Source organism: Caenorhabditis briggsae (genome assembly GCF_000004555.2).
Source record: "Caenorhabditis briggsae complete genome, chrX, whole genome shotgun sequence".
NCBI classification, from domain to species: domain Eukaryota; kingdom Metazoa; phylum Nematoda; class Chromadorea; order Rhabditida; family Rhabditidae; genus Caenorhabditis; species Caenorhabditis briggsae.
The window spans coordinates 11889405-11913678 of NC_013491.2; the positions used below are offsets into that span (position 1 = coordinate 11889405).

Sequence of the window (24274 nt, forward strand, 5' to 3'; positions counted from 1 at the left end):
ACGAGATGGTCAAATTAGTTGAAAATTTAAAAAAAAACGTGGAAATGTTGGAAAAGGTATACATGTTTCCCACATGAAAACTGGAACTAAAAAAGACTTTTTAAAATTTGAAGAGAAGGTTAACAAAGCTGCGCAAAAAGTACAACAGTGAATATTTATCAATTCTCTTACCGGGACTAAGAAAATTATTTCGGCCTGGCATCTGATTTTCACAAAATCACCACCTCAAACATTCATTAAAATGTTTTACTCTTGCTCGAAATCAATGCACGTTGATCGCGAAATCTCGTTTAATTATTCTTAAAAACGCGAGATCAAACTACTATATCTTTCGGGCCTTTTTTGAATAGTTTTTTTTATTAAATTTTCGGCGATTTTGACCGTTTTAATAATGGAAAAAAAAACTATGAAAACCGTCAACAAATTGCGAAAATACAAAAAAATTACAAAACAAATCTATAAAAATACGGTAGTTTGTTCTTTTAAAAATTCAAGAGGTATCTGCTCTCAACCTATTTTTCTTATGCAGCAATAATACATATCATACCCAGATCGGGTATAGAAATAGTCTTCCGTCTTCATCAGCTGATTTTTGGAAAGTTTGAAATCAAAAAGAATTGTTGCACATTCATTTATAAAATGAAAATTGAAAGTTGAAATTTTAATCCGATAGGACCGGTACAAAATAAATACAAATTCGGTTCAGCCCGTGACAAGTTTGTCAAATGTGAGCCCAATCAAAAAAGCAGAAACCATTTTATACAAATATTCTTCCTTACTATTTTAGCTATCAGACCATTTTTCCAGTCCTACCCTAATTTAATTAGTTTTAACAGAAATTAGTACTATCTAAATACACTGGCGTCTCTTCGGTAAAACGTAAAATGAGGAATAAACACACCGAGATGTCGAATATGTGATAGGAAAGCGTAGAAATCCCGTGCACACCTCTTCCCCCTCTCAACAAACATTTCCGCTTCTAACATGACGACATTTGGTAATAAATGAGAACTTTCTTCTCCATTTTCTTGGAAAATCAGTTGAAATCAGCATACGCTAATGAATAAGAAAACGAGATGTTGTGTCCGAGAGTGCCCTCTCAATGCTCGTCTTCTTTTTTCTTCATTCTATCGCTTCCTGAAAAGCCAAAACCTAATGAAAATATTTCTTTTCCGTGGTCATCAAAATGAAGAGGAGGCGAAAAGGCGTTGAGGCAAGCGAGAAACGAGAAAACGTCTTTATTCTGTCTTCTTTCGCTGAGAGTTGCCAAAATTGACACAATAGTCAAATGGCCACAACAAGCTGCACAAGGACCCAACAAAGTTTTGAGGAGACGGGAGGAGGAAAAGGGGTAATCAATTCAAGACATGCATGAATAAGGGATAGAAAGAAATCTTGAGGTTTTCGAACTTTACGAAAAATTTGGGAGAATATTTTATTAAACAAAAATCTTTATTAAAAAACGGTCAGATTAAATTTAAAGATTTGGCATATCCTGAATTTCGACATATGTTGGAGTGGAGTAGATAGTGTATCCATCGCGAATTCCATATTCACGGAGTGGCTTAGAATCTTCCAGATGAGTAGCTGAAAACTTGTTTGGTTTTTTTTCTTTTTTTAAATTTCAATCCCTCACTTCCAAATACAATCCACTGAATTTGTGATGGGACAGTTGTGAGTTCCTCAATTTTCGATTTTGCTTCAGCAACTGTAGCATTATCCCCGAGATTCAAATCGATGGTATGCCCAGCATACTTGCGAGTTTTGTTGTAAACTATAGCCTTGATGTGCCTGAAATTTTACTTGAATATTTTGAAAATGTTTTCGTTTTCAACTTACATAGTGTTTGTGGGCGCTCGATTCACAAATTCACAAAGCGACCTTGTATTTATACGGTTTCTAAGTAGCATCCATTTTGAGACAATTCAACATTGTTTGTCCGCAATTATCTCCCTCTTCTCCTCCGCATAGAATTTCAACCAATTTAAGGGCATCGCAAGGAAAAAAATTTCTTATACACTATTAGAGAATAATTTTTAAAATTTTTATTTATCGATTTTTGAGAAGAAGAAGAGGAATTTTCAAAGTACACAGTGTATTAATCAAACAATTAATAATACACAACTAAGATTTACAGGAAAATTTTGACAACAGCGACAACAAACATAGATAGGGAAACTGAAAGAATTCTAGATGACTTGGTGGAGGTGGCAACGGTTGGGGTAGTTACTACAGTGACTGGAGAGGCTGTTGGTGGTGCTGGTGGAGCGGTGGCAAGTGGTCCGGTGCCTTGTTCCTGAAAAAATTTCGAATTGTTTTGACCTCTACCATTTCACAAGTAAAACTTACTGTATACTGTGCAAGTAGTGGCTGGCGAAGCATGCTAACTTGAATGGTAGTGTTGTAATCTCCTTGTCCATGAACAAAGTTGTTGATCATTTGAAGAACTGGCCCTGGACGATCAGTTGGAGACATGTGTCCGGCTCCCTTGACAGTCAACAAGTCAATTGTCATGTTATTCTTTTGGAACTTCTGCACGTATCCTCCGATTTGTCCTCCATACATCCAGGCTCCTCTTGGCTGGTTGGAAACGAATTGTTGGTTCTTAGCAAAGTTGTTAACCATGGATCCAGCTTCGAACATCGAGCAGACTGAATCAACGTCTCCGTTGTAAAGAAGAACCCTGAAAGGTTAGTTTTAGTCTATGCTGTCAAGTTTATGTCTTACTTCAGGTTATATCCACTGTTCAAAATGTCAGTGAACACTTGAGTGGTGTCATTGTACAAGTTGGTGTAGTTGAGCTCACTGAACATGAACAAACACGGTTTACAGTCATACGTTCTTGTTACTCACTTGCAGAAACTCCATCTTTGAACGACGTCCGGAATGTGGAGAGCGTCACGAACATGTGGCAAGGACAAGTAGTTGTCAGAAGCAACACCACTCCAGCATGAATATCCTCCAGTGGCATCAGTAGACAATGGGTCTTGGGCAGCGGTCTGGAGAAACAATATTTAAATCTGATTACTCTATAACTCCGAGATTACCTTAGTAATAGCTTGTGGAATCACAGTCTTTAGTCTACGCTCAATGTCAAGTCTCGAGATTTTTTCATTCTCAGCGAATGGTCCTCCTTGTCCTCTTGGAACGGCGTAACAGTCTTGATAGAGGTTATATTGATCGTACATGGCCTTCCAGTTTCTGTCATAGGACAGTTGTTCAACAAGGTTAGCGCAGTTTTGGAGGGTCTGGTTGTTGGGGTAGCCCTTAGCCTTAACGTTGACTCCTCCGTCAATGGTAATGTATTCATCGTAGTTGCAGTCATAGGAGACATCGTTAGATGGACAGCATGCACGAAGTTGCTCCCATTGTCTGAAAATAAATTTATTTGTATTGAAAATCGATTAAATGTAACATACGGCTTATCATAAATTCCGTGGAAGTAGAGGAAGTCTGGAAGGGTTCTGACATCGTTGACAGCGCTCACCATTCCGTTTCCGACAGCCATACCACGGAGCTTGATGTTGGAAACTCTAGCCTAAAGCATATATTTTTTAAAAAATGTATTCGATATTTCGAATTTTACCTGAATCTTCTGGATGAGCAGTCTTGTCAACGTTGGAACATAAACACCACCATACGATTCTCCTGTGATGTACAATTCGCTGTTTTGGTGTGGAGGGTAGGCGGCAAAGAAGTCCTCAAGAGCAGTGTAGGTATCCAAAGCTGTCTTGTCATCATCCCAGAGAGTATCATTGTTAACACTCTTATCTTGGTAAGAGAATCCGACTCCTCTTGGAGAGTCGATAACCAAAATGTGAGCAGCCTTATTCCATGAGTATACGTTTTCGAAGAGTGTTTCTCCATCTGGGTTAACAAAGAATGGTCCGATCTCGCTGAGAAGTCCTCCTGTCGAAGCGCATCCTGGTCCTCCTTGAAGCCAAAGGATGATTGGATCTCCCTCGTTTCCGGATTGAGACTCAACAAACCAGTAGAACAATTTGTTTCCAGCAGAAGCTTGAAGATATCCAGAGTGTTGATTGAAGTTGACATTCCATGTGGCTCCTGGGAGGGAGAAGATATGATCAGCCATTCTCCGTTTGACAGTCACTGGTGCTGGTTGATAAGCAGGGAGGAGTGACTTGCGAGAATAGTCCAATGTCATGTTTCTATTGTAGTCATAGCTGTTAACAAAGTTGTAAATCATTTGAAGAGCTGGTCCTGGCGATCTTGTGGTACGAAATGTCCGGCTCCCTTAACAGTCAACTGATCAAATGTAACTGTCGCTTTTCCCTTGTAAGTGAATTGCTTCCAGTATCCTCCAACACGTGGCAAGAACTGATGTTGCGTGTAGTTCCATGGTGAGTGTTGATGGGTCACATCCATTTTTCTCTCCTTGGCAAGACTCTCCATGAACCATTGGTCTCCAAGGAACTGACAAGCCATATCAACGTCTCCATTGTAGATCAAGAATCTAAGTGGGTATCCACTGTCCAGGATGTCTCTGAAGACTTTGGTAGTGTCGTTGTGCTGTTGGATGTAGTTCTCGTTCATAACATCATTACAATCAGTCCAGTGTCCAAGGCTAGTTGGGATGTGGAGAGCAGCACGAACCTCTGGAAGGTTCATGTAGGATTCGGAAGAAGCTCCAGAAAAACAAGTGAATCCTCCATTGGCATCAGTGGACATGTAGTTGATTTTCTTCTGCAAGTAAATATTTTGCAACAATAGCGTTACGATAAACTTACAGCTTGGTCCACGAACAATCTCGATGGGAGGAATGGTGAAACATTAGCATCTCTCTTGGATCTTCTTCTGTTTTGTACTCTACGAATACCCTCGGAAAGTTCGGAAAGTTTCGAATCTCCGGCTGGTGGGGCGGCATAACAATCGGCAAAGGTGTTGTACACATCGTTGCTGAAATTCGTTTATTTAAGTTTTTTCTTTGAATTCGATCGCACTCAGTGGTCCAGACGTCAAGGAATCCTTGTTGGGTGACGAGAGCTCCACATTGAGCAGCAACCGAGCCGTCGTTTAGTTTTGGAGAAACGTTTCCAGAAGTGTCGATGTTGATGTATTGGGTGTAATCGCAATAGGTTTGTGTAACCGAGTTATTGCAACAATTTGAAATAGCATCCCAGTCGCTAAAATTACTCATTAGCTAGGCAAAAATGATATACCTACGATTTGTCGTGTTCTCCTCTGAAGTAAAGAAGGGATACAGCGGAGTTGATTTGCTGGATTCCTGAGAGCTCTCCGTTTCCGATGGCTACTCCGGCGAGGTTCACTCTGAGAAGGGTCTTAGACTGAAATTATTTCGGTTAAAATTGAAATTCGTAAACTATTTTTGTGACCTGAATAGCTTGAATGATGGCACGCGTGAGAGTTGGAACGTAAACTCCTCCGTATGATTCTCCTGTGATGTAGAATGAACGGTTTTGGTATTCAGGGAATTTGTTGAAGAAGTTGCCCAGAGCGATGACAGTGTCAGAAGCGGTCTGTAAGAACAATCAATCATTTTATGTTCTGAAATAGGGCTCACTTACATATGTGTCATTGTACATAGAGTCAGGTGAGTATTCGTTACTGCGATAGGAGTATCCCACATCTCTTGGAGCCTCAAGGAACAAAACGTTACCGGCCTTATTCCAAGAGAATGTGTTCTCAAACAGTGTCTTCCCGTCAGCGTTAACATGGAATGGTCCAAGTTCCTCGAGGAATCCTCCGATGGAAGAGCATCCTGGACCTCCGTTCAGCCAGAGAATCAGAGGATCGTATGATTTGTTGGTTTGAGATTCAACAAGCCAGTAGTGAAGGTAGTTTCCAGGAGAAGCATTCAAATATCCAGAGTATTGTTTGAAGTTTGGCGTGAACGTCAATCCAGGCAGATTTGTAACCTCGTCTTGATCTTTAGTTTGCGATGGTGGTGGTGGCGGGGCATCACGTTCGATTGGTTTTTTGAGAGATTCAGTACGGATAACTTTATGAACCTTGGTATGAACTCTGTTTCCATTAAAACTGATTCCAGAGGTCGAACGGTTGAGAGATGCAGACAATTGTTCTGCTACAACGTAGGTCTTCAACAGTGGATGGAGGGAACTATCTATGACTGTTGGATTACTGTAGTCCTGGTTACGGAAGAAGTTAGCAATCATTTGAAGAGCTGGTCCGGGTCTATCAGTTGGTACCAAGTGCCCAGCACCCTTCACAGTAATCAAGTCGATAGAGAATCCAGCGTTGTTATCGAACTTTTTGGCATATCCAGCAATTTGGGTCATGTATCTCCAATCAGCACGTGGCTTGGTGACTGGAAGATTGTTGGTTGTAGCGAATGCCTCAATGAACCATTGGTCTCCCAAATAATTGCAAGCCTGGTCAACATCTCCGTTGTAGATAAGAACGCGGAGTGGGTACTTGGAGTCGAGGATGTGTTGGAAAACGGAAGTGGTGTCATTGTGTTGTTGAACGTAGAGTCCGTTAATGGTATCACTGCATTTTTCGATAGTTAGTAAACAAATTATTCTGTAAAGTAACTTACTTGCAAGCAGACCAATCTCCGGCAGCAGAAGAGACGTGCAGAGCGCTGCGAACATCTGGAAGATTGATCCAGCTGGCGGCTTGGGCGGTTCCGTAGCAAGCAAGTCCTCCTTGATTATCCGTAGATGAGGTGGAGATTTTGGCCTGAAACAATGAAAATTATCTCATAAAGTTCATTTGATCCCTCACTCCTTGATCGACGAATCCCTTCATATGTCTTTTCTTCTGCTCAATGGTCATTCTGGATCCGAAAGCTCGGGTAGAATCTTCATAGCAGTCTTGATAAATGTTGTACACATCATTCAAGCTAGACCAGAATCTTGCTTGTCCGAGGTCAGCAACCTTGTTGGCACAGAAAGAGTTGTCGATTGGGTTAGCGGTTCCGTCAGGTCCAAGATGGATGTACTGAGCAAAATTGCAGTACTCAAACCATTGAGAGCTAGTCTTGGTTTGATTGCAGCACTGTTGGAGAGAATCGAAGTCACTGAAAACCATACTTTGTGAAATTTCAAATTTACTAAGAACCCCTACTCCTTGCTGAAGAGTCCGTGGAAGTAGCTCATCATGATGGCAGAGTTGAATTGTTGAACAGCCGACAACTCTCCGTTTCCAATGGACATACCAACCAAGTTCAGTTGTGGGAAATCTCCAGACTGTAAAAAATCTGTTATTTCAGGATTGTGGGGGTCTTGTATGTTTCACCTGGATTTTGTCAATGAGAAGAGAAGTGATGGTTGGGACGTAGACACCTCCATATGATTCTCCAGTAACGAAGAATGGTCGGTTGATGTATTCTGGATAGACAGTAAGGAAGTCTTTGAGAGCAAGGTAGGTGTCGGTGGCAGTCTGAAAATTGTATTTGTGAAAATTTTTAAAAAATCATTGGCTTTCTCACTCTCGCATCATCCCAGATAGTGTCATTATTCAAACTTGGATCTTGAACTGAGAATCCAACTCCTCGTGGAGACTCCAAGAAGATCACATTAGCAGCCTTGTTCCATGAATAAACGTTCTCGAAGAGTGTCTTGCCATCAGGATTTGGATGGAACGGTCCCAATTCTGTTAGCATAGCCATAAGTCCAGAGCATCCTGGTCCTCCGGTGAGCCACAAGACAAGTGGATCAGTGGTTGGATTTCCTTGAGACTCGACGAACCAATAGTGAAGGTAGTTTCCAGTCACTCCGTTCAAGTATCCAGAGTACTGCTTGAAGTTGAGTCCATAAGTGAGTCCAGGAAGGTTATAGACTCTATCGGCTTGCTTGCGAGTCCCTGAAGTTTCTTATTCCATCTACTTTTTACTATTTCTTCAATCAAAGATGACCATTTTCGCACACTCACCTACAGTTAGGAGAATGTTGATAAGAGTTTACATCATCCTCTAAATTTGGTAACCTTGCGCTGATAAGGTATTTCAGTGAAAGCAAAAAAGAAAAACGAATAAAATAGAAATTTGTTGCGATCGGAATATTTTTTTTGTCATGCCGCTCAAAACCGAAACCACTGATAAGATTTTTGTGATCAACTCAAAAATATCGTCTTCTGCGTCTCTAAACTACAAAAACTTACAGGTTTTTTGTGGTGGCGCTTGGTATTGTGCACGAAGTGGGAGTGCCGTAAGATCATATGGAACTTGGGCGCTGTATCCGTTGTTGTTTCCGTAAAGGAAATTGTAGAACAACTGAAGTGCTGGTCCTGCTCGGTCCATTGGCACCATGTGTCCAGCTCCCTTCACAGTAACCAAATCAATTGTGATCTTGTTATAGCTCCACGATTTAAGGTATCCAGCGAGTGTTGGGGCATAAGTGGATCCAGTTTGAGCGCGAGTGTAGTTCCATTGGGCACGTGGGTTGGTCAGAGTCATTTTGTAGGCATTGTTAGCCAAGTTCTCTACGAACCATTGATCTCCCAAGTAATTACAAGCAAAATCAACATCTCCGTTGTAGATCAGAGCCTTCAATGGGTATCCAGAGTCAATGATAGATTGGAAAATTGGAGTCATGTCTGGGTACTGTTGGATGTAGTACTTTTCATTGATATCATCGCTGCATCCTGCCCATGCTTGGACGTTGGTTGGGATGTGGAGAGCGTTGCGAACATCGGTGCGACCAAGCCACGCAGCAGTGGAATCGTCAGAGTAGCATGGGTAGCTTTGGAGAGCATCAGTAGACATCTTGTTGATCAGCGACTGAAAAAAAAAACATTTGTTTTGGGTCCCTTCTATGTTTCACCTACTCCTTGATCGATGAATGGGTTCACTCCAGTACTGAACAACTGGTACGCGGCGTTGGCTCCGTTGGTAGAAAGTGAAGTTCTCATGATTCTGCGCATAGTTTGCTCGTGGACCTTGGCATGGCGCTCCTCAGCACTTGAGAACATCGAAGCGTCGAAGTTGTAGCAATCTTGGTATGAATTGTAGACATCGTTGCTGGAAAAAGAAGATTTTAAAGTGAAAATCGATTATCTTCTCTACTAAGTTTCCCAAATCGAGTTCAATCCAAGCGCGACGACCATCTTTCCGCAAGCAATTTTTTGAGCATCATTTGTGTCGTTTCTTGGAGCTGGATTTCCATAATTGTCGAAGACTACGAACTAAAAAACTATGCAGATATACAACTACCGCGTTGATTGTAAATCACCTGAGAGAAGTCGCAGTCGACAAGTGGTCCTTGTGGAGAATCTGGGCAGCATTGGCGAAGATTTTCCCACTGTCTGAACAATGAAGAATGTGAGAAATGAGATTTTTCACTCAATAAGACTTGAAATGAGAATAGTCGTCAAGAGGTGTGTTTGCACAATTGTCGTAACCTCTTCTGCATAGTCCGTGGTCCGAGGAGGCAATGCGCGCGCGCATACACACGCATTCACGAGAAATGGTCTTCTCACACATAACATACGAAAAAAGAAAAGAAAAGAGGACTTACGTGGTTCCCAACATTCCTCTGTAGTACAAAAGATCGATTCCAGAGTTTGTGAGCTGTTTGCGGCTGAGAGCTCCATTTCCAACGGCAAATCCTTTCAGGTTGATGTATGGAGTAGTTCCGTTTTGAATCATTTTGACAATGAGATTCGTCAATGTTGGAACATAAACACCACCGTAAGACTCTCCGGTGATGTAGAAGTCTCTGTTTTGGTATTCTGGGAATCTCTGGAAGAATTGAATCAAAGCAAGCGCGTTCTCAGTTGCGGTCTTGTCATCGTTGTAGAGAAGATCTGGAGTGGCAGAGGCGTCTCTGTATGAGAATCCGACATCTCTTGGTGATTCAAGGAAGAGCATGTTGGCAGCTTTGTTCCAAGAATTCACATTTTCAATGACCGTATTATTGTCTTTAATGATTCTGAATGGTCCGTTTTCGCTAAGAAGTCCAAGAAGAGAAGAGCATCCTGGTCCTCCATTGAGCCAAAGTACGATTGGAGCAGTAGATGGGTTGGTCTGCGATTCCACTAACCTAAAACATTCGGCATACAAGATGATTTTTCAATTTTGCTCCCACTACATCAGAAAACGAGTTTCTGACGAAATGAATGATAATGAATTAAAGTTATAATTCGCTGATAACCAATTTGTCAAAATTTTATGTCCTTTTTCCAATTTCATCGTTATCACTACCCTGGGGCTTAAATGATTATTTCATTCTTACGAGAGCTAATCGTTGGGGGATGATTCAAAACTTGGATTCCACAGAAAAAGATGAGGCGCCTGCTTTTATGATTTTCATCTTTTCTTAGTTTTTGAATGTGAAAGCTGAATGGGTTAAAGGTGCCAGGACGGTCAGAAGAGAGGATCCAAAAATAATTAAAGGTTTCTGAGATTTTTTATAAAGAGATAAGAGCCACAACTAATAAATCATGTATAATGATAGTGAAGGCTGTCTGAGAGGACTTCAAAATTTGTGGGCAACGGATCACCAATAGACTGGAGATCACGGAATAAGGAGGCTTCAGCTCACAAAACAAAAATGTAAGAGGGCAAAATAATATCTTTTTTGTTTTATGCAATCCCCAGCAATCCCCAGCAACTCACCAGTAATGAAGATGATTGTTCTGAGATCCATCAAGAAATCCGGAGTATTGGTGGAAGTTTGGGTTGAATGTCAAACCGGGAAGATCGGTAATGAGATCGTCACTTTTGGATACAAACTGTGACGGTGCCGCGAGGGCAGCGCCCAATAGGCAGATAATGCCCAGTGACCGGAGCATTACCGAAAAGTTTTTCGGTGAGCGTCCGAATGAGAATGAGATGCTCCCGTCTTATCAACTTCGCTAGTCTCTCTTTTCACTCTTCAAAATGTGTTTCAAGCTCCGCCCAAACTATAATTTTTGTGGTGAAAGAGCGTCGGTGTACTTCTGGCTCTTTTGCTCTTTATCTACAAAGACAAATGTGTAGTAATAAGAAGACTAAAAACAGTATGGAACATGTATTCATTGTTTTACAAAAGGGTTTTACATCGGATAGCAGAACTGATACAATGCTCAAAACTTGTAAACACAATTGAACAATACACTATGATTTTTACAACATTTGAAAATGTTGTATGGAACAGATACTTCACTTCAAGTTCAGGCAATTCCTCAATCTTTCGAGACATCCAAAAATAGTTGACCTGAAAATGAAAATTTCTTTAAAAATTAGAGTGAGGGAAGTTTTCTTATACCAAAGAGTTCACTGCAGGTGTGATGAATTGCAAATCAAACAATCGTAAAGATGCAATTTTCAATTTTGCAAGCTGAAATTTCCAGACAAGTAGAACTCAAAGTATACAACTAATAAACCTCGGAATTAGCGTAGGCGCACACCATAAACAGTAGTAGAAATGGAGCAACCACGAACGCAAACAATGTAGATGATAGCATTTTTTTCAACGTCAGGAGTAGACAATATGTTATCAAAATGAAACCCAACAGCAAAATGATGGATACCTTCCGGTTGAGGAGAACGAGACATGTGGTGGTATCCTAAAAATAACTTTTAAGGATTCGAATTCTTGAACTTCAATATTTGTTTTTTTCGAAATATTTTTCATCCTCTCTTCTCTTCCTTAGTTTAAAAAATGAACCTTCATCTTCAGTGCCAAATGCTCGTACTCTGTCCTTCCGTTACACTTCTCCAGAAACTTTCTCAGCTCGCCCAATTTCTCGCCGACCCGATAGACGCAATTCGTCCAGATAACAAAAACCACGACGAGTCTCGTTGTTACGACGATGCATAGAATGGTCAGAACAATATCGTACGGCGAGTAGTGCGCGTTGAAATGAAACTGAATGGAGAGCAGAACAAGGGCAAGACCGAAAAGTGCTTGAAGAGTTACGACTGATGTCCTGAAAATTTGTTTTGGGGTTCCAATGTGCTCTATGTTCAAAACCTTTGAAGGGATGCTCTACTATTCCGAATGTCCATCGATGTATCGAAAAATCTGGAGAGTTCATTTCTTGTCACTGTGGTCATAGAAAGACATGAAAACAAGGAAATCGTAGAGATACCTGAAAAATTATAATTTCACGTGCATTTCTGGAGTTCAAAGTCAAATTTTATCATTTGCCACGCGGATCCTTAGACTGATGAAAATGACGATTCAGTTACAAAAATCATATTGCGTTAGCTTTAGTAATCAGTTTCTCGTGTTAACTAACCAAATAAAACTGTTCGATTATTCCAAAATGATGATGGAAACATTAGTATTTGATAAATGATGAGAAGTAGAAAAATTCCAGATAATATTGTTATATAGATAGCGTTTCTCGCAAAGTAAAGAAACAGAATACGAAGAACAGCTTCGGTGATTGCTTTCTCTTGTTCAACATTCAATCCCTGAAATCATACAGTAGAAATATGAATCTTAATAAAAAAAACTTACATGAAAAGTGCAGTGAATTTTTTTCTTCCAATTTTTCAGCATTTTCGCATAACTCGAAGGCATTTAAAAGTTGGTAAGAAAAAAAGTAATGAATGTCGCTTGATTCTCAACGAACCATGTAGAATGCTACACCGGAATTGCGCAATTTGGGCACGCTCACCTAGTGGAATTTATGTTTTTGGGGTTGAAGAAAAGTCTTATTTTTGGGTGCTGTTGGATTTTCTGCTGCTTGAATGTTTCATAATATGTTTTCATTTAAATTTCAAAATTCTAGAAAATTCTGTGATTTTTCGAATTTCGTCTAAAATCCTTGTTGTTTCAAATTTTTCCACAACGACACTCCGTTTTTCGCTCATTTTATCTAACAAAATGTTAGTTAATTCTGTTTATTTAGAATTCTGTTTACAGGCGGATCTATTGCATTGTTAAAACTACCGTATTTGCTGTAATGAAAGCCGTATAAGTGCATTTTGACCTACATCATCTCTGTTCCAATGAGAGATATCAAAAATTTGTCAACTGAAAAAATATTAGATATTATGAAAATTATGAAAAATAATTTATCAGTTTTTTAGGAATTGGAATAATCTCAAAGTGCACTCATGGGACGTGCTTCTATTAAAGAAAACACGGTTAATAAGAATTGAGAATTCTATACATGGTTTTTCAAAATCAAAATCCAATTTTATGTTTGGAGTGTCTTTCCGAATCGTTTTCTGAGAATTTTTAAATTGTTTTTTTCAAATGTAACAATTCAAACACCAACAGTTCTTTTCGGATACAATTAGCACTATTGTTCCTCGAGGATTCCCTTAATCTCTGTTTGGAAAACTTTTCTGATTACTTTATCCCTTGCTCTCATGTGAATTACTCAGTCAGTTTTTGAACAGCGCAGCTACCAAATAAATGAAATTACGAATCGAATGCTTTTCAAGATGGTCTCAAAAGTTTCAAAAGTCGATTCCTCCCGGAACTCCTGATTCTCAACTTCCCACAGAAAACAATTGTTTAGAATGATGTTATATTCATAGTATGTATTTTAGTTTTTTGTTTGCTCTGATAAGTTTTTGATACTGAAAATATCACTTTTTCGACCAGCCGCCAGAATGAAACCAATCGTCTTAATAACTTTCCCACCACTAGGCGATTTTTTGTACTCTTTGCGTCAAAAAACTCGTGTATCAAAGACATTTTTTATTAATTTCAGTACATATATTCACACTAATCTTGAAGAAGAGCTGGAGTGAATTCAATTCTTTCCATGATGGGGTCGAAGTATGTGCAACGTCCACGGAACAATGGAATACCAAGAATGATTCTGCAAGAAAAATCGACAATTTATAGTTTTGCTTTTTTAAACACTCACTCTGGATTGGCACTTGGCACAACTTGAAGTCTGCAGGCAGATCCAAAAGCATTTGTGACAAGATCTCTCTCAGTGATTTGAATGGTGGTTCCAGAAAGGAATCCAAAGGTAATAGTGACCTTAGTGTCACATGGGACAATTGGTGGGTAGACAGTCACAGTGTTCATGTTGATGCCAATAGAGTCGAGGACCTGGCTAATGTATTGTGATGGCATGGCGAGTTGTCCGGTGGTGGTGTCAAGAGTTGCCTGAAAAACGGAATTGAACACTTTTTAGTTTTCCTATTAGAAATACCTGAATGTACTTGTTTTGGGAGTTGGTGGCGGCCTTTCCGGCAACTTGGAACTTGGACACTGTGACCTGGTAAGTGTAGGCAGAGGAAAGTGAGACGTAACTTGGGTTTGGAGCACAGTGAACTGGATCGAATCCTCCGTAGTAGATAACTCCATGGGTTCCAAGGTCATCAGTCTGATTGAAATGCTCAAGCCAGATGGAGAAGAATGTGTTGGAGATATCTCCCATGCGAACTCCTTGAACAAATGGAGAGTTTCCTCCAATTTGCGATGCTCCGGTGAAAGCCATTCCCAAAACTCCATCAGCAGCTAATCCTTCAATTCCAAGTCCGAGGTCGGTAACTTGCAAGAATTTCAAAGCTGGGATAGTGATCAAGTCAGTTTTGCGGTCTCCAATCTAAAATTCCAAATTTTGATTCGATTAGGAGTTTTGAAATGATAAACTTACGACAGCGGTATCTTTTCCAATGAATCCCTTGAACGATCCAAGGTTGCTCTTGTAGTTGACTTGTTGTCCGTAGGCATAGTAAGAAGAGGAAAGAGATTGGTTGAACTTTCTTTTGTTGTAGCAGTTCAGTTCAGTTTCTGAAAAGAGTTTAGTTCTTCCAAAACACACCTATTATATATTTATCAGTTCGCTTCCTAGTGCACTTTGTCGGTTAGTCTTTAACCGATAAGGAAAATTTAAAAATTGTTTCAAATAAAAAGCGCAAAAATTGTCAGCATTTGCTGACAATTTTGGTCATCAATTGATGATTTTGTACTAGATCTTAAGAAGCAGAATAGTTCAGGAAATCAAATTCCCCTGAAAATTCAGCTAACTTACTGCAAGAAACATCTGGAACAATGAGATCGGCAGTTCTAGTGTCAATAACAACAGTGAAGAGTTGTCCTGGAGTTCCAACAGTCAAGTTGGCCACAAAGTAAAGACCAGTTTGTTCCAAAGTTTGTCCTCCTGAAATTTCAGTTTTTGAGAAATGTTTTCTGGGAAATACAGATGTCTGACGAGTCTGATGCTTCAAAATTATATGTACTGAAAATACATGATTTTGACTTTCAAATCCAAATAGGCTTGAAAACTCAGGAAGTAACTTGTTTCATGTTTTCCAATGGCCCAGTTCAAAATTAGAGTAAAAAACGTTACACTGTTTCTAACGCTTACATTGCTAACACTTTGTCTCTTACCTTGAGTAATGTTAGTCACAGCTGGTCTAACCTGGAATGGAAGCACGAATGCCGAAGTGGAGGCAACACAAGCCAGGAAGAAGATTGACTTCAACATCTTCGATTTTGGAATGATTTCAACGGCATCCACTCTTCTATTTATGCCGTCTCCCATTCCACTGATAACGTTGAAAATCGTAACATACGCCCTATCTTTTTTGGCACTGCACACTTCCATTTTCATCACTTTTCGTGTGCTCAAAAACTTTATTCGACGAGATACAACTAATAAGGAAGAGATAGACAACAAACTAGACGAAAAGAGCAATTGTGACCGTTGTAGTGATTACTTATTAGATATCGGCTGGGCGAATTCTTCCGCGGCATTCTCCGAAACCAATTCTAACGCCATTCTTGTCGCACACACCGGAGAGATTGACTTCGTCACCGTCCTTCAAGAATTTGCGCACCTCACTTCCGACTGGGACTTCTTTGGCTCCACGCCATGAGAGTTCGAGCATAGATCCGTAGGCTCCTTCTTCTGGTCCAGAGACTGTTCCGGATCCCAACAGGTCTCCAGCACGGAGGTTGCAACCATTGACGGTATGGTGAGCTAGTTGTTGCTTGAGAGTCCAGTATAAGTGCTGAAAAATAAAAATTTAGATCGATGTTCTACAAATTTCAGTGTTTTAGCGAATTTCGTGTTTGTGCCCACTAGTTTTTTTTTCTGCTGGTTTTTAGCTATCCAATCGTTTGAATTAAAAGCGTTGAACGGTTATCAGATGCGAGAATTCTCAAGATTTTAGTATTTTCTCAAAATTGCGAGATGCATATTTTCAAAAGAAAACAATTTTCAGCTCGAATTTTAATACCATTCTGTTCATTTGTATCGTCTTACTCCAAAAATACCATTTTTCAATTTGCTGTGAAAAAAAAAACCAATTTTCGCAACAACAAAACTAGCTCAAAAACCCCATTTTCCAAATCTCAAGCGTATAACTGTCTTTTATTTCTAAGATTCTCAATGCCCTCACTTTGAAGTTAGTTTTGCAGACGACGTGATCCTCAGTGTCTCCTTCTGGACGGATTGTGACAGCCAAGTTGATATCGAGGGTGAATGGATCGCTGTGGCGAAGGTACTCAGGTGGAGTTGGGTCTTGTGCTGGGTTCTCAACAAAGTATGGACGCAGAGCTTCAATGGAGACAATCCAAGGAGAGATGGTAGTGGAGAAGGATTTGGCGAGGAATGGACCAAGTGGTACATACTCCCAGGCTTGGATGTCACGAGCTGGAAAATGTTGCTTTGAGGTCGCGGGTCACCCGAATTATGTATTTGTTGTTATTAGAGCTACTTCTTCTTCGAATTTTGCAAGTAGTAGTGCAATGTTCGTTATAGGCTGTATATAGGATTCCGGAAAAAAACCTGGTTTTGCGTATCATCTGTTTTTTTCATAAAATTTGAAAGTCACTCACCACTCCAATCATTCATCAAAACCACTCCAAAGATGCGATCTTCAGCCTTCTCAATAGGAACACGGGTTCCGAGAGTGTTTTCTGGTCCTCCAACAAAGAACGCCATCTCGAGCTCGAAATCCATCAGCTTTGATGGTCCGAATGATGGAACCTCGGCTGAAAAATTTCTTTTATTTTTCTCGAATTCTTGATAACACCTCACCATCTGGAGCCTTTGTCTGTCCGACTGGTCTCTTCAAGTCAGTTCCAGATACAACCACAGAGGATGCTCTGCCGTGGTATCCGACTGGGAGCCATTTCCAGTTTGGCATCAAGGCGTTTTCCTTTCCACGGAACATGATTCCGACGTTGGTAGCGTGGTAAATGGATGAGTAGAAGTCGGTGTAGTCTCCGATTTGGGCTGGGAGGTGCATGGTGGCAGCGGATTGAGCGACGAAGGCACGTTTTCTGAAAAAAATCCAGGTTTTGGGATGATTTGGGAATTTCTGTAAGCAGTAGGAGTTTCTGAAACTATACAAGTAGCCTGACTAATCTGATTAGCTAGATTTTTAACTTTCACTTTTCATCATGGATCTTTTTTAAAATCTCGATTTGGCTATTGGTCAGTTTTTCAATTTCTCACAGAGGGGTTGAGCATGAAGTTCATTTACGGATTGAATACGGACTTATTCGTTGTCATTTTTTGAAGCTGAGCTGTTACGGATTCAATACTACCTGTGTTCGGTTTCTATTTAGACCGTAAGGAGGACCGTGGTTAAAAAATCCACCATTTTATCTTTCCAGTTTTGATACTTTGCTTACCTCAAATCGGCATTATCTCTCAGAACTGTACAGTTCTCGCAAAGAAGCTGCTGAATTTTTGCACGAGCTTCGAGCCAAGCTGGGCGTGGAAGAGCCATGAAGGCATTCAAAGTGCACTTCTTGAAGACATCTTGGTGTGCTTTCAATTCTGGTCCGTCAAAGAGATCGGCAATTTCAGCCAAGTTGAGGATCTGGTCTCCAATGGCAACTCCGATGTGGCGTGGACCCTGGATAAATAGAAATAACAAATTATTCATAAAATGTTCCCATACTTACATCTGGTTGTGTTGAGAAAATTCCATACGGCAAGTTCTGAATCGGGAAATCCGAGGTTGGAGCAACATCGATGAAGGACTTCATGATTCTGCAAAATAACCAATTTGTGTTTGTGAGTATTTAGGTTAGAAAATAATGCGGACACAACAGTCTGCCATGCCACCGAACCGGTGCGGCGTTGAAATCGGAGAGACTGTGTGGATTGGAGAGGGGGAAGACAGAAAAGGAGACGTGTGCGCACAGGCCAAGGTCGAGACGACGACAACGACCCTAAAAAAAACAGTACAAGTAACTGCACACACGACGAAACTGCTTTTATAGTGTCTCAGAGATCTTTCAAAGAGAAATTGGATGATGATAATGACGTCAAAGATTGATACGGTATCATCTCAAGGATCTGATAGATAGGGATGGAGCAAGCAAAGATAAACAAGATATAGAACAGAGAAAAATATAGATAGAGAAAGTGGAGTTATCATGAAAAATGCAAATTGTCGAATTGCGAAACAGTCACGTGATTTGTTTTAGAAATGTTTGACCGCCAAATGTGTTTGTTTGCAGTGGTAATAGTTGTGTTACGTAGTGTAAATATGGTTTTGCAGGAAAAAAAAATGAAGGGTGCTTCTTACCCAAAAGAAAATGAACAAATAGGTTCGTTTACTAGTCGTTGTCGTGAAAAAAAACCCTGAATTTGAATTTTCAAAAATCAGCTATCTTTTCATATTTTGTTTCGTTATCGCTCTGTATTGAGAAAAGATTCACAGTTTTTTATCATTTCAATTCGGAAAAATATCACAAAATTACAGACAAATCATAACGAAAATATTATTATAGTGGCTTGAAAGCATAACATGTCACATTTTCCTTAAACGCCTGACAGAATGTATCAGTATGAGCAATGTAGCTGAATTCTCCGGTTCCACAAATCACATTAACCTCGTGTCCCAACTGTTCTTCAGCAATCTTCTGGATGGTTCGTTTCGATTCACTAGCATCTTCGATAATGTTCTAAAAACTGCCTATGTATAGTTGTTTTTATGGATTCACTTACGTCAAGAATGATGTTTTTTAGTTCTGAACTATTGCAAGATGGATCCACCGTCTTGGCAGCAAACGCAGCGCGTCTCACACTCTTGTACTTGCATGGTGAGGAACATCCACAGCAGCAATCGTTCTGTAAACAGTACTTCTAAAAAGTGAATCCCGACTAGAAAACCTGAGCGGGAATTCTGACTGCTGGAACAACAGCACCTCCGCTGCATCCGCCACCCATTGGCATTGGCATCGGTTGTTGGTACATTGGTTGTGGGTAGTACTGTGGAACGTAGGATGGGTAGAATGGCCGTTGTTGCATACATGGGCAACTTGGTCGGGGCATCGGTGGAGGTGGTGGTGGGCATGGCATTGGTGCCGGTGGAGGTGGTGGGCAAATTGGTGGAGGTGGGCAGAATCTAAACGGTTTCAGGAAACATTAAAACAAGTTCAGAAGCCAATAAAAACAAGTTCAGAAGCCAATACTCACTGAGCTGGACATGGTGGAGGTGGTGGACAAACTGGCATTGGCATGGGCATGGGCATCGGAGCGGCGCATGGCATTCTAGGTTGACACAATGGTGTGGGACATCCTCCACAACCTCCCCTACCAAATGGATATTGTGCATAGACACAACTCAACGCAAACTGAAAAACATGATTCGTTTAATCTATTCCATCTGAAAGTCTCACCAAGAAAATGGCAAGTGAGGAAGTACTCATACTTTGCAAATAGTAGGATGAGAAGGGAAAATACGGAAAGCTGGTATGGCATCCGACCACCCACATGGATATTTATACTGCTTCATACGTGTAACCAGTTTTTTGGTTTGAGAGTTTCAAGAAGGTTGTGTGACCTTTAAAGTCTTGCGGATATCGCTAAAAATGCGTTCCCAGTGTTTGAAGTAGTTAGGGAATTTGGAAAGAAAAATGTCTTCGCGGTCATAGAGTTGAAGGTTAGCCGAATTGAATCTGTTTTAAATTATATGTATATATATAAAATTATTGCCGTAAAACCTGTAACACAAGGGGCCTCACACTGTCAAGTTTAAGTTCAATTATCTCAATTCCTATATAAGGTAAAAAAAAAATGTTTCAACTGACAAAACACTTCTGACATTATGATAAACAATTTATCAGCTTGCAACTTTTTGATATCTTTTGTAGGAACCGTAATAATTGAGCTCAAAGTGCTCTTAAAGGGTTGAGTTCTCTTAGAGCGGTATATGAAATTACAACTTTCCTAAACATAACTATCGATCTGTAAATAAGGGTAACGTAAATAATACACAAAGCTGTAATATTAATTCCGACTAACCGTGGAATTTGAGTAATTTCTCATATTTTCTGCAAATGATAGTAATAAGCAGTCAACATACAGGTCAATCTTTATTTATACATGGCTGAAACATCCTCCATTCTTTCTGAAAATCTGGTCTTCTGCTGAAGGAAACCTTAATGTTAATTCATTTTTGAGACCTGTAAAGCTTAAATTCTGTTAATTTTTGGCTGATATTTTCAAAACCAGAGTTTTTTCACTTCGATTTGCATTCTCATTCATTCACATTTTCAAGCAAGCAGAATTCATATTTCTTGATAGCTTCTTTGATCTGGCTTAGGTGTTCTTCACATTGCATCATTTACTTATGAGTAATACACTTTCGAAATTCTCAACCAAAGAAAAAACTATAGTCTTCGCTTTATTTGCACATCCTTAGACATTATCCTGAAGGTCGCACATGTTATGATTCAAACTTCATTTAAAATAACTAGTATGACATTCTTTCCCCAATTTACATTAATCATCGTTTTCACGGAAAACGTCTTCTTCTTGTTTTTGAGATAACTTCTCTCGCTACCCATTGCGAACTGGAACACAAACTCCTCGAGACAGAACGAATCGAGCGCAGCACCATTCTCCGTAACGTTTGACACGTGGCGCAACTGGAAAATTTGGAATAAAGCATAGCTCAATGTCTTCGAAACTAACTTTGCTCTTCCAGAACACTGCGTTTGCCTCGTGTCGCTCCTTGAGCACATGGTTGGGTGTTACACACTCTAGTCTGACGAACGGGTCTTCTGAGAAAATCAAAGTCTGATCTGCTATTTATCAACTTCCCACTTACGAGCAGTCCGTTGCACTTGTGCACCGAGTGCGGAACTGTGTTCCACAGGACCCACAGTTTTCAGAGCAACCCGTCCAGCCAGACCACTGGAGTGAGAAACCTGCAATTAGAAATTAGAAATGTTTAAATTCAAAATGTTTTTATTTATTTAAAAATACCCACTTCTTGGTGGTGGTACTCTCATCGGAGCAGGTCTAGGCGCTGGAGCCGGCCTTGGCGCTGGAGCATTTCCATCTAAAAAAAATTATTTTGTTGTTCATTTGATATTCCATACCTGCTCTGTATCTCAACACAAATTGAGAATTCTGAGTTGCCTTCGAAATAATCAAAACACTATTTCCCTTGCTTATTCTTTCCCCAAGTACTGCTCTACAACACTGTCGGTACCCAGTTGCTTCGTGTGTGTATTCTGCTTTGATCTGAAAATTGAAAATGAAAAAATGTGCTCATAAGGATATAATATACCTCAACAAATTCTTCACAGACCGGAGAGCATCTGTACATGACGTATGTGATTTCAAAACGCACATTTCCTCCATTAGCCTGGAAAATTGCACGTTCAGTTAGCAATGAAAAAGAAAAAACTTACAGCAACAATTCTCCAATAACAATCTGACGATCCGGAATATGAAATATTTCTCCACGTGTAATTAGCTCTGGGTAGTTCAACTCCACAGTCTGAAAACCAAACAGTTAATCTTTTTTTGATATAAATCACCCACTGGAAGTTTGTAATCGTTCACAATAAATTCCCTCCAATCCAGAGGGACATTTACATTGCCCGCAATTGTTGGGGTCTGGGTATCCGCCGTGCTGGCAGTTGATTTTATTTGTGCAGATATCTGAAATGGGGTTAGCTCGTATGGAAAAAAATTTGAATATTACTTGAACAAAACGCAGTGTTTAATAATTTGAGATCAAGAAATGAGGGCTCTATCCGGTTACCAATAGTGCTAATGAATGCAGCATCAGTTGGTTCCACTGTATTCAGTGTGGAAGATCTTGAGAATGACTGAATATAAAGAATGTGAATTTGCTAAAGAGAGAAAGGAAACTTACTTTCGGTCCATAATGCATAACGGACCCATAGTCGTAAGGTAAACTGTATTCATTCACTTCTGACCAAGAACGTCTGTCGAACTGGCCTTCCAATCCATTTATAGCGTTTTGCCTATTGATTCTAAACCGAATGATTGAATTTTTCCAGAAGTTTTCCTTTACCGGACATATGAATCCCTTTCCGGCCTAGCTTGTTCATGCCAAAAGCCCAAAGCATGTCCGACCTCATGTGTAATTATTCCAAGCTAAAAATCTCTGTGCTAAATTCGAAAAAAAAATTTTACCGTTTCACAACCATAGCCAATCGAAATTTCTTGAGCACCTCCTAGCTGGCCAACACTCGAATAGCAACTGAATTTGTTACCGGTTTAAAACTTAAATAAGCCCAAAACACACCCTTCTCCTTGATTGAAAACAAGATAATCAGAGCCTGCACCATTTAACAAAAACCGTATACAACTGTTACGCTCATAATATCTTAGAGCATTTGTGATTTGAGTTTGCCAGTTTGCTGAAAAAAAACGTTAAAAAATATTGGCTGAATGTCCAACATACCATCAGTGCCTAGGAAGCGGTATGGAATATTCCTGGACCAAGTTGTCCCGTTGAGATTCATTTTTCGTTTAACGCGAAAACCATTTTTTGCAACTTTGTTCATTTGTGCTACAGTCAGTGCCTAAAGACAAAAACTTCATAACTTAAACCAACGATCATCAGAATACCATATCACTTTCAAACATAATCGCTGCAATTTTCCCATTAGCTGCCATTTCGTTAGTAGCGATACCAGTAGATGGAATAACTGCATTCATGTCATATTGTGATCCTGATTTCCGGTTAAAGTAAGAACTCATAATTTGAATAACTTTGTCATAACTTTCGCCGGGTCGCTCAAACGCCGCTGTGTTCTGGTTTACACTGTTGACTACCTGAAAATTGATAACTAACGGAATCAGCTAATTTTGATACCAACTTTATCGATGTCTTGACTGAACATCACTTGTGGCTGATCTTGCTGTGGCTCCGGTGGTGGTGGATTTGGCGATGGAGGAGGCGGAGGCAAAGGGAAATCCCATAAAGGTCGTCTATGCCAAGGCGGACGTCTCCATGGTGGCGGTGGCCTTCCCCACGGTGGTGGTGGTCCAAATGGAGGAGGGCCTCGCCTGACAAGAAAACACGCATTATATAAGAATAAAGAATTCTATGGTTTTTTTATCTGGGTCTTCAAGAATATACTGGTTTATTGCTTCCATCTCCAGACTTTTTTTTGAGCATTAAAAAGTTGCGCCAATGAATCACGTTATACGTTTCCTCACTATCATTCTTCTCTTTGTTTTTACAAGATAAGGAAACTTACCGGTGCCACGGTGGCGGCGGTCCCCATGGTCTGGGCGGTGGTGGGGGTCCTGGAAAAAACCAATCTGCAAACCGGAAAACATTCTTTGACTCATTTCAAGTGATAACTACTTCCTCTCTCAACATATTAATTTCAGAAATAAAATCCGTTAAACTGGCAAAAATTTCACATTCCAACAGTTATGTAACATATGACTGCTTACTTTATCTTCGTAAGTAATTCCTGCTGTAAATTCCTACCTGGTGGAGGTGGACGGTCAAAAAAATCAGGTTGCGTCAGGCAAGCAGAAACATGTGATATCAGTATGCTTACAAATAACATTTTTTCTGGCATTGGGTCATAGCGTCCAAAAAGAGTAATTTACCACACTAAAGTAAAATCGGAGAAAAATTAGGAAGAATTTTCAGCCTGAACTAGTTCAGTAACACTCCAAAAATAACGACCTGCATTTGGTACGTGTCGCATAAAAAAAATAGTTGTGGTTTGCATCTTCTCGACGCATTCGCCCAATCAAAAATAAAGGTCGTAGAAGTTCAATTGGGCAAACTTTGACAGAAAAAGGAAAGAAATAAGAATGACCTCAAAAAGTGTCTTCTGACAGAAATGGTAAAATGATTGGTAGCATTTGAAAGAAACGAAGAATGCAAAGATGAAATAACTGACCGTTATGATAAAATTGGTGAATGCTAGTGCTTCAGGTTTGTTGAGAAAACACAAATTGTTCATTTCATAAATTAAATTAATATTTGCAAATTATCATAAAACCGTTCACAAAAATATAAGACAGAAGTTCAACTCAAATGAATCATTAGTTAGTCGCCGAATTCTGATGAACTGAATTTGGATTTAGAATCAACGTTCAAAAAATCAGTTTTTAAATCACACAACCCGTCAGAGAAAGTGACGATAGTCGAGAATTTTTATCCAATAATTGATAT

At 39.9% G+C, this 24274-nt stretch overlaps 6 protein-coding genes across 6 annotated transcripts; all 6 read right to left on the minus strand.

The window, feature by feature from the left end:
• Positions 1–1477: 1477 nt before the first annotated feature.
• CBG05062 lies at positions 1478–10734 on the minus strand (the record flags this gene model as incomplete). The annotated part of the gene is made up of 26 exons (XM_002644835.1): positions 1478–1587; positions 1637–1791; positions 2166–2296; positions 2350–2683; positions 2728–2805; positions 2854–2999; positions 3048–3372; positions 3420–3538; positions 3587–4254; positions 4329–4704; positions 4749–4917; positions 4962–5144; positions 5185–5306; positions 5355–5498; positions 5547–6489; positions 6539–6681; positions 6727–7021; positions 7069–7190; positions 7240–7383; positions 7433–7806; positions 8104–8722; positions 8770–8962; positions 9008–9126; positions 9174–9246; positions 9459–9983; positions 10559–10734. 26 exons carry the CDS (start codon positions 10732–10734, stop codon positions 1478–1480), a joined length of 6786 nt encoding a protein of 2261 aa, XP_002644881.1.
• Positions 10735–10964: 230 nt separating this feature from the next.
• On the minus strand, positions 10965–12452 carry CBG05063 (the record flags this gene model as incomplete). The annotated part of the gene is made up of 7 exons (XM_045239840.1): positions 10965–11138; positions 11190–11261; positions 11308–11490; positions 11592–11853; positions 11898–12015; positions 12166–12343; positions 12390–12452. The coding sequence occupies 7 exons, from the start codon at positions 12450–12452 to the stop codon at positions 10965–10967; spliced, it is 1050 nt and encodes a 349-aa protein (XP_045092832.1).
• Positions 12453–13610: 1158 nt separating this feature from the next.
• Positions 13611–15330, minus strand: CBG05064 (the record flags this gene model as incomplete). The annotated part of the gene is made up of 6 exons (XM_002644837.1): positions 13611–13707; positions 13756–14003; positions 14050–14445; positions 14497–14633; positions 14875–15003; positions 15234–15330. The coding sequence occupies 6 exons, from the start codon at positions 15328–15330 to the stop codon at positions 13611–13613; spliced, it is 1104 nt and encodes a 367-aa protein (XP_002644883.1).
• Positions 15331–15565: 235 nt separating this feature from the next.
• Positions 15566–17846, minus strand: Cbr-fah-1 (the record flags this gene model as incomplete). The annotated part of the gene is made up of 6 exons (XM_002644838.1): positions 15566–15856; positions 16247–16500; positions 16686–16841; positions 16888–17132; positions 17487–17713; positions 17763–17846. The coding sequence occupies 6 exons, from the start codon at positions 17844–17846 to the stop codon at positions 15566–15568; spliced, it is 1257 nt and encodes a 418-aa protein (XP_002644884.1).
• Positions 17847–18590: 744 nt separating this feature from the next.
• Positions 18591–19517, minus strand: Cbr-grl-6 (the record flags this gene model as incomplete). The annotated part of the gene is made up of 5 exons (XM_002644839.1): positions 18591–18770; positions 18814–18936; positions 18979–19213; positions 19285–19442; positions 19488–19517. The coding sequence occupies 5 exons, from the start codon at positions 19515–19517 to the stop codon at positions 18591–18593; spliced, it is 726 nt and encodes a 241-aa protein (XP_002644885.1).
• Positions 19518–20649: 1132 nt separating this feature from the next.
• On the minus strand, positions 20650–23669 carry Cbr-nas-33 (the record flags this gene model as incomplete). The annotated part of the gene is made up of 16 exons (XM_045239841.1): positions 20650–20738; positions 20785–20873; positions 20921–21020; positions 21083–21154; positions 21195–21339; positions 21386–21463; positions 21510–21598; positions 21643–21762; positions 21806–21932; positions 21980–22100; positions 22376–22490; positions 22535–22655; positions 22702–22908; positions 22953–23142; positions 23337–23400; positions 23576–23669. 16 exons carry the CDS (start codon positions 23667–23669, stop codon positions 20650–20652), a joined length of 1821 nt encoding a protein of 606 aa, XP_045092833.1.
• Between the last annotated feature and the right edge of the window lie 605 nt (positions 23670–24274).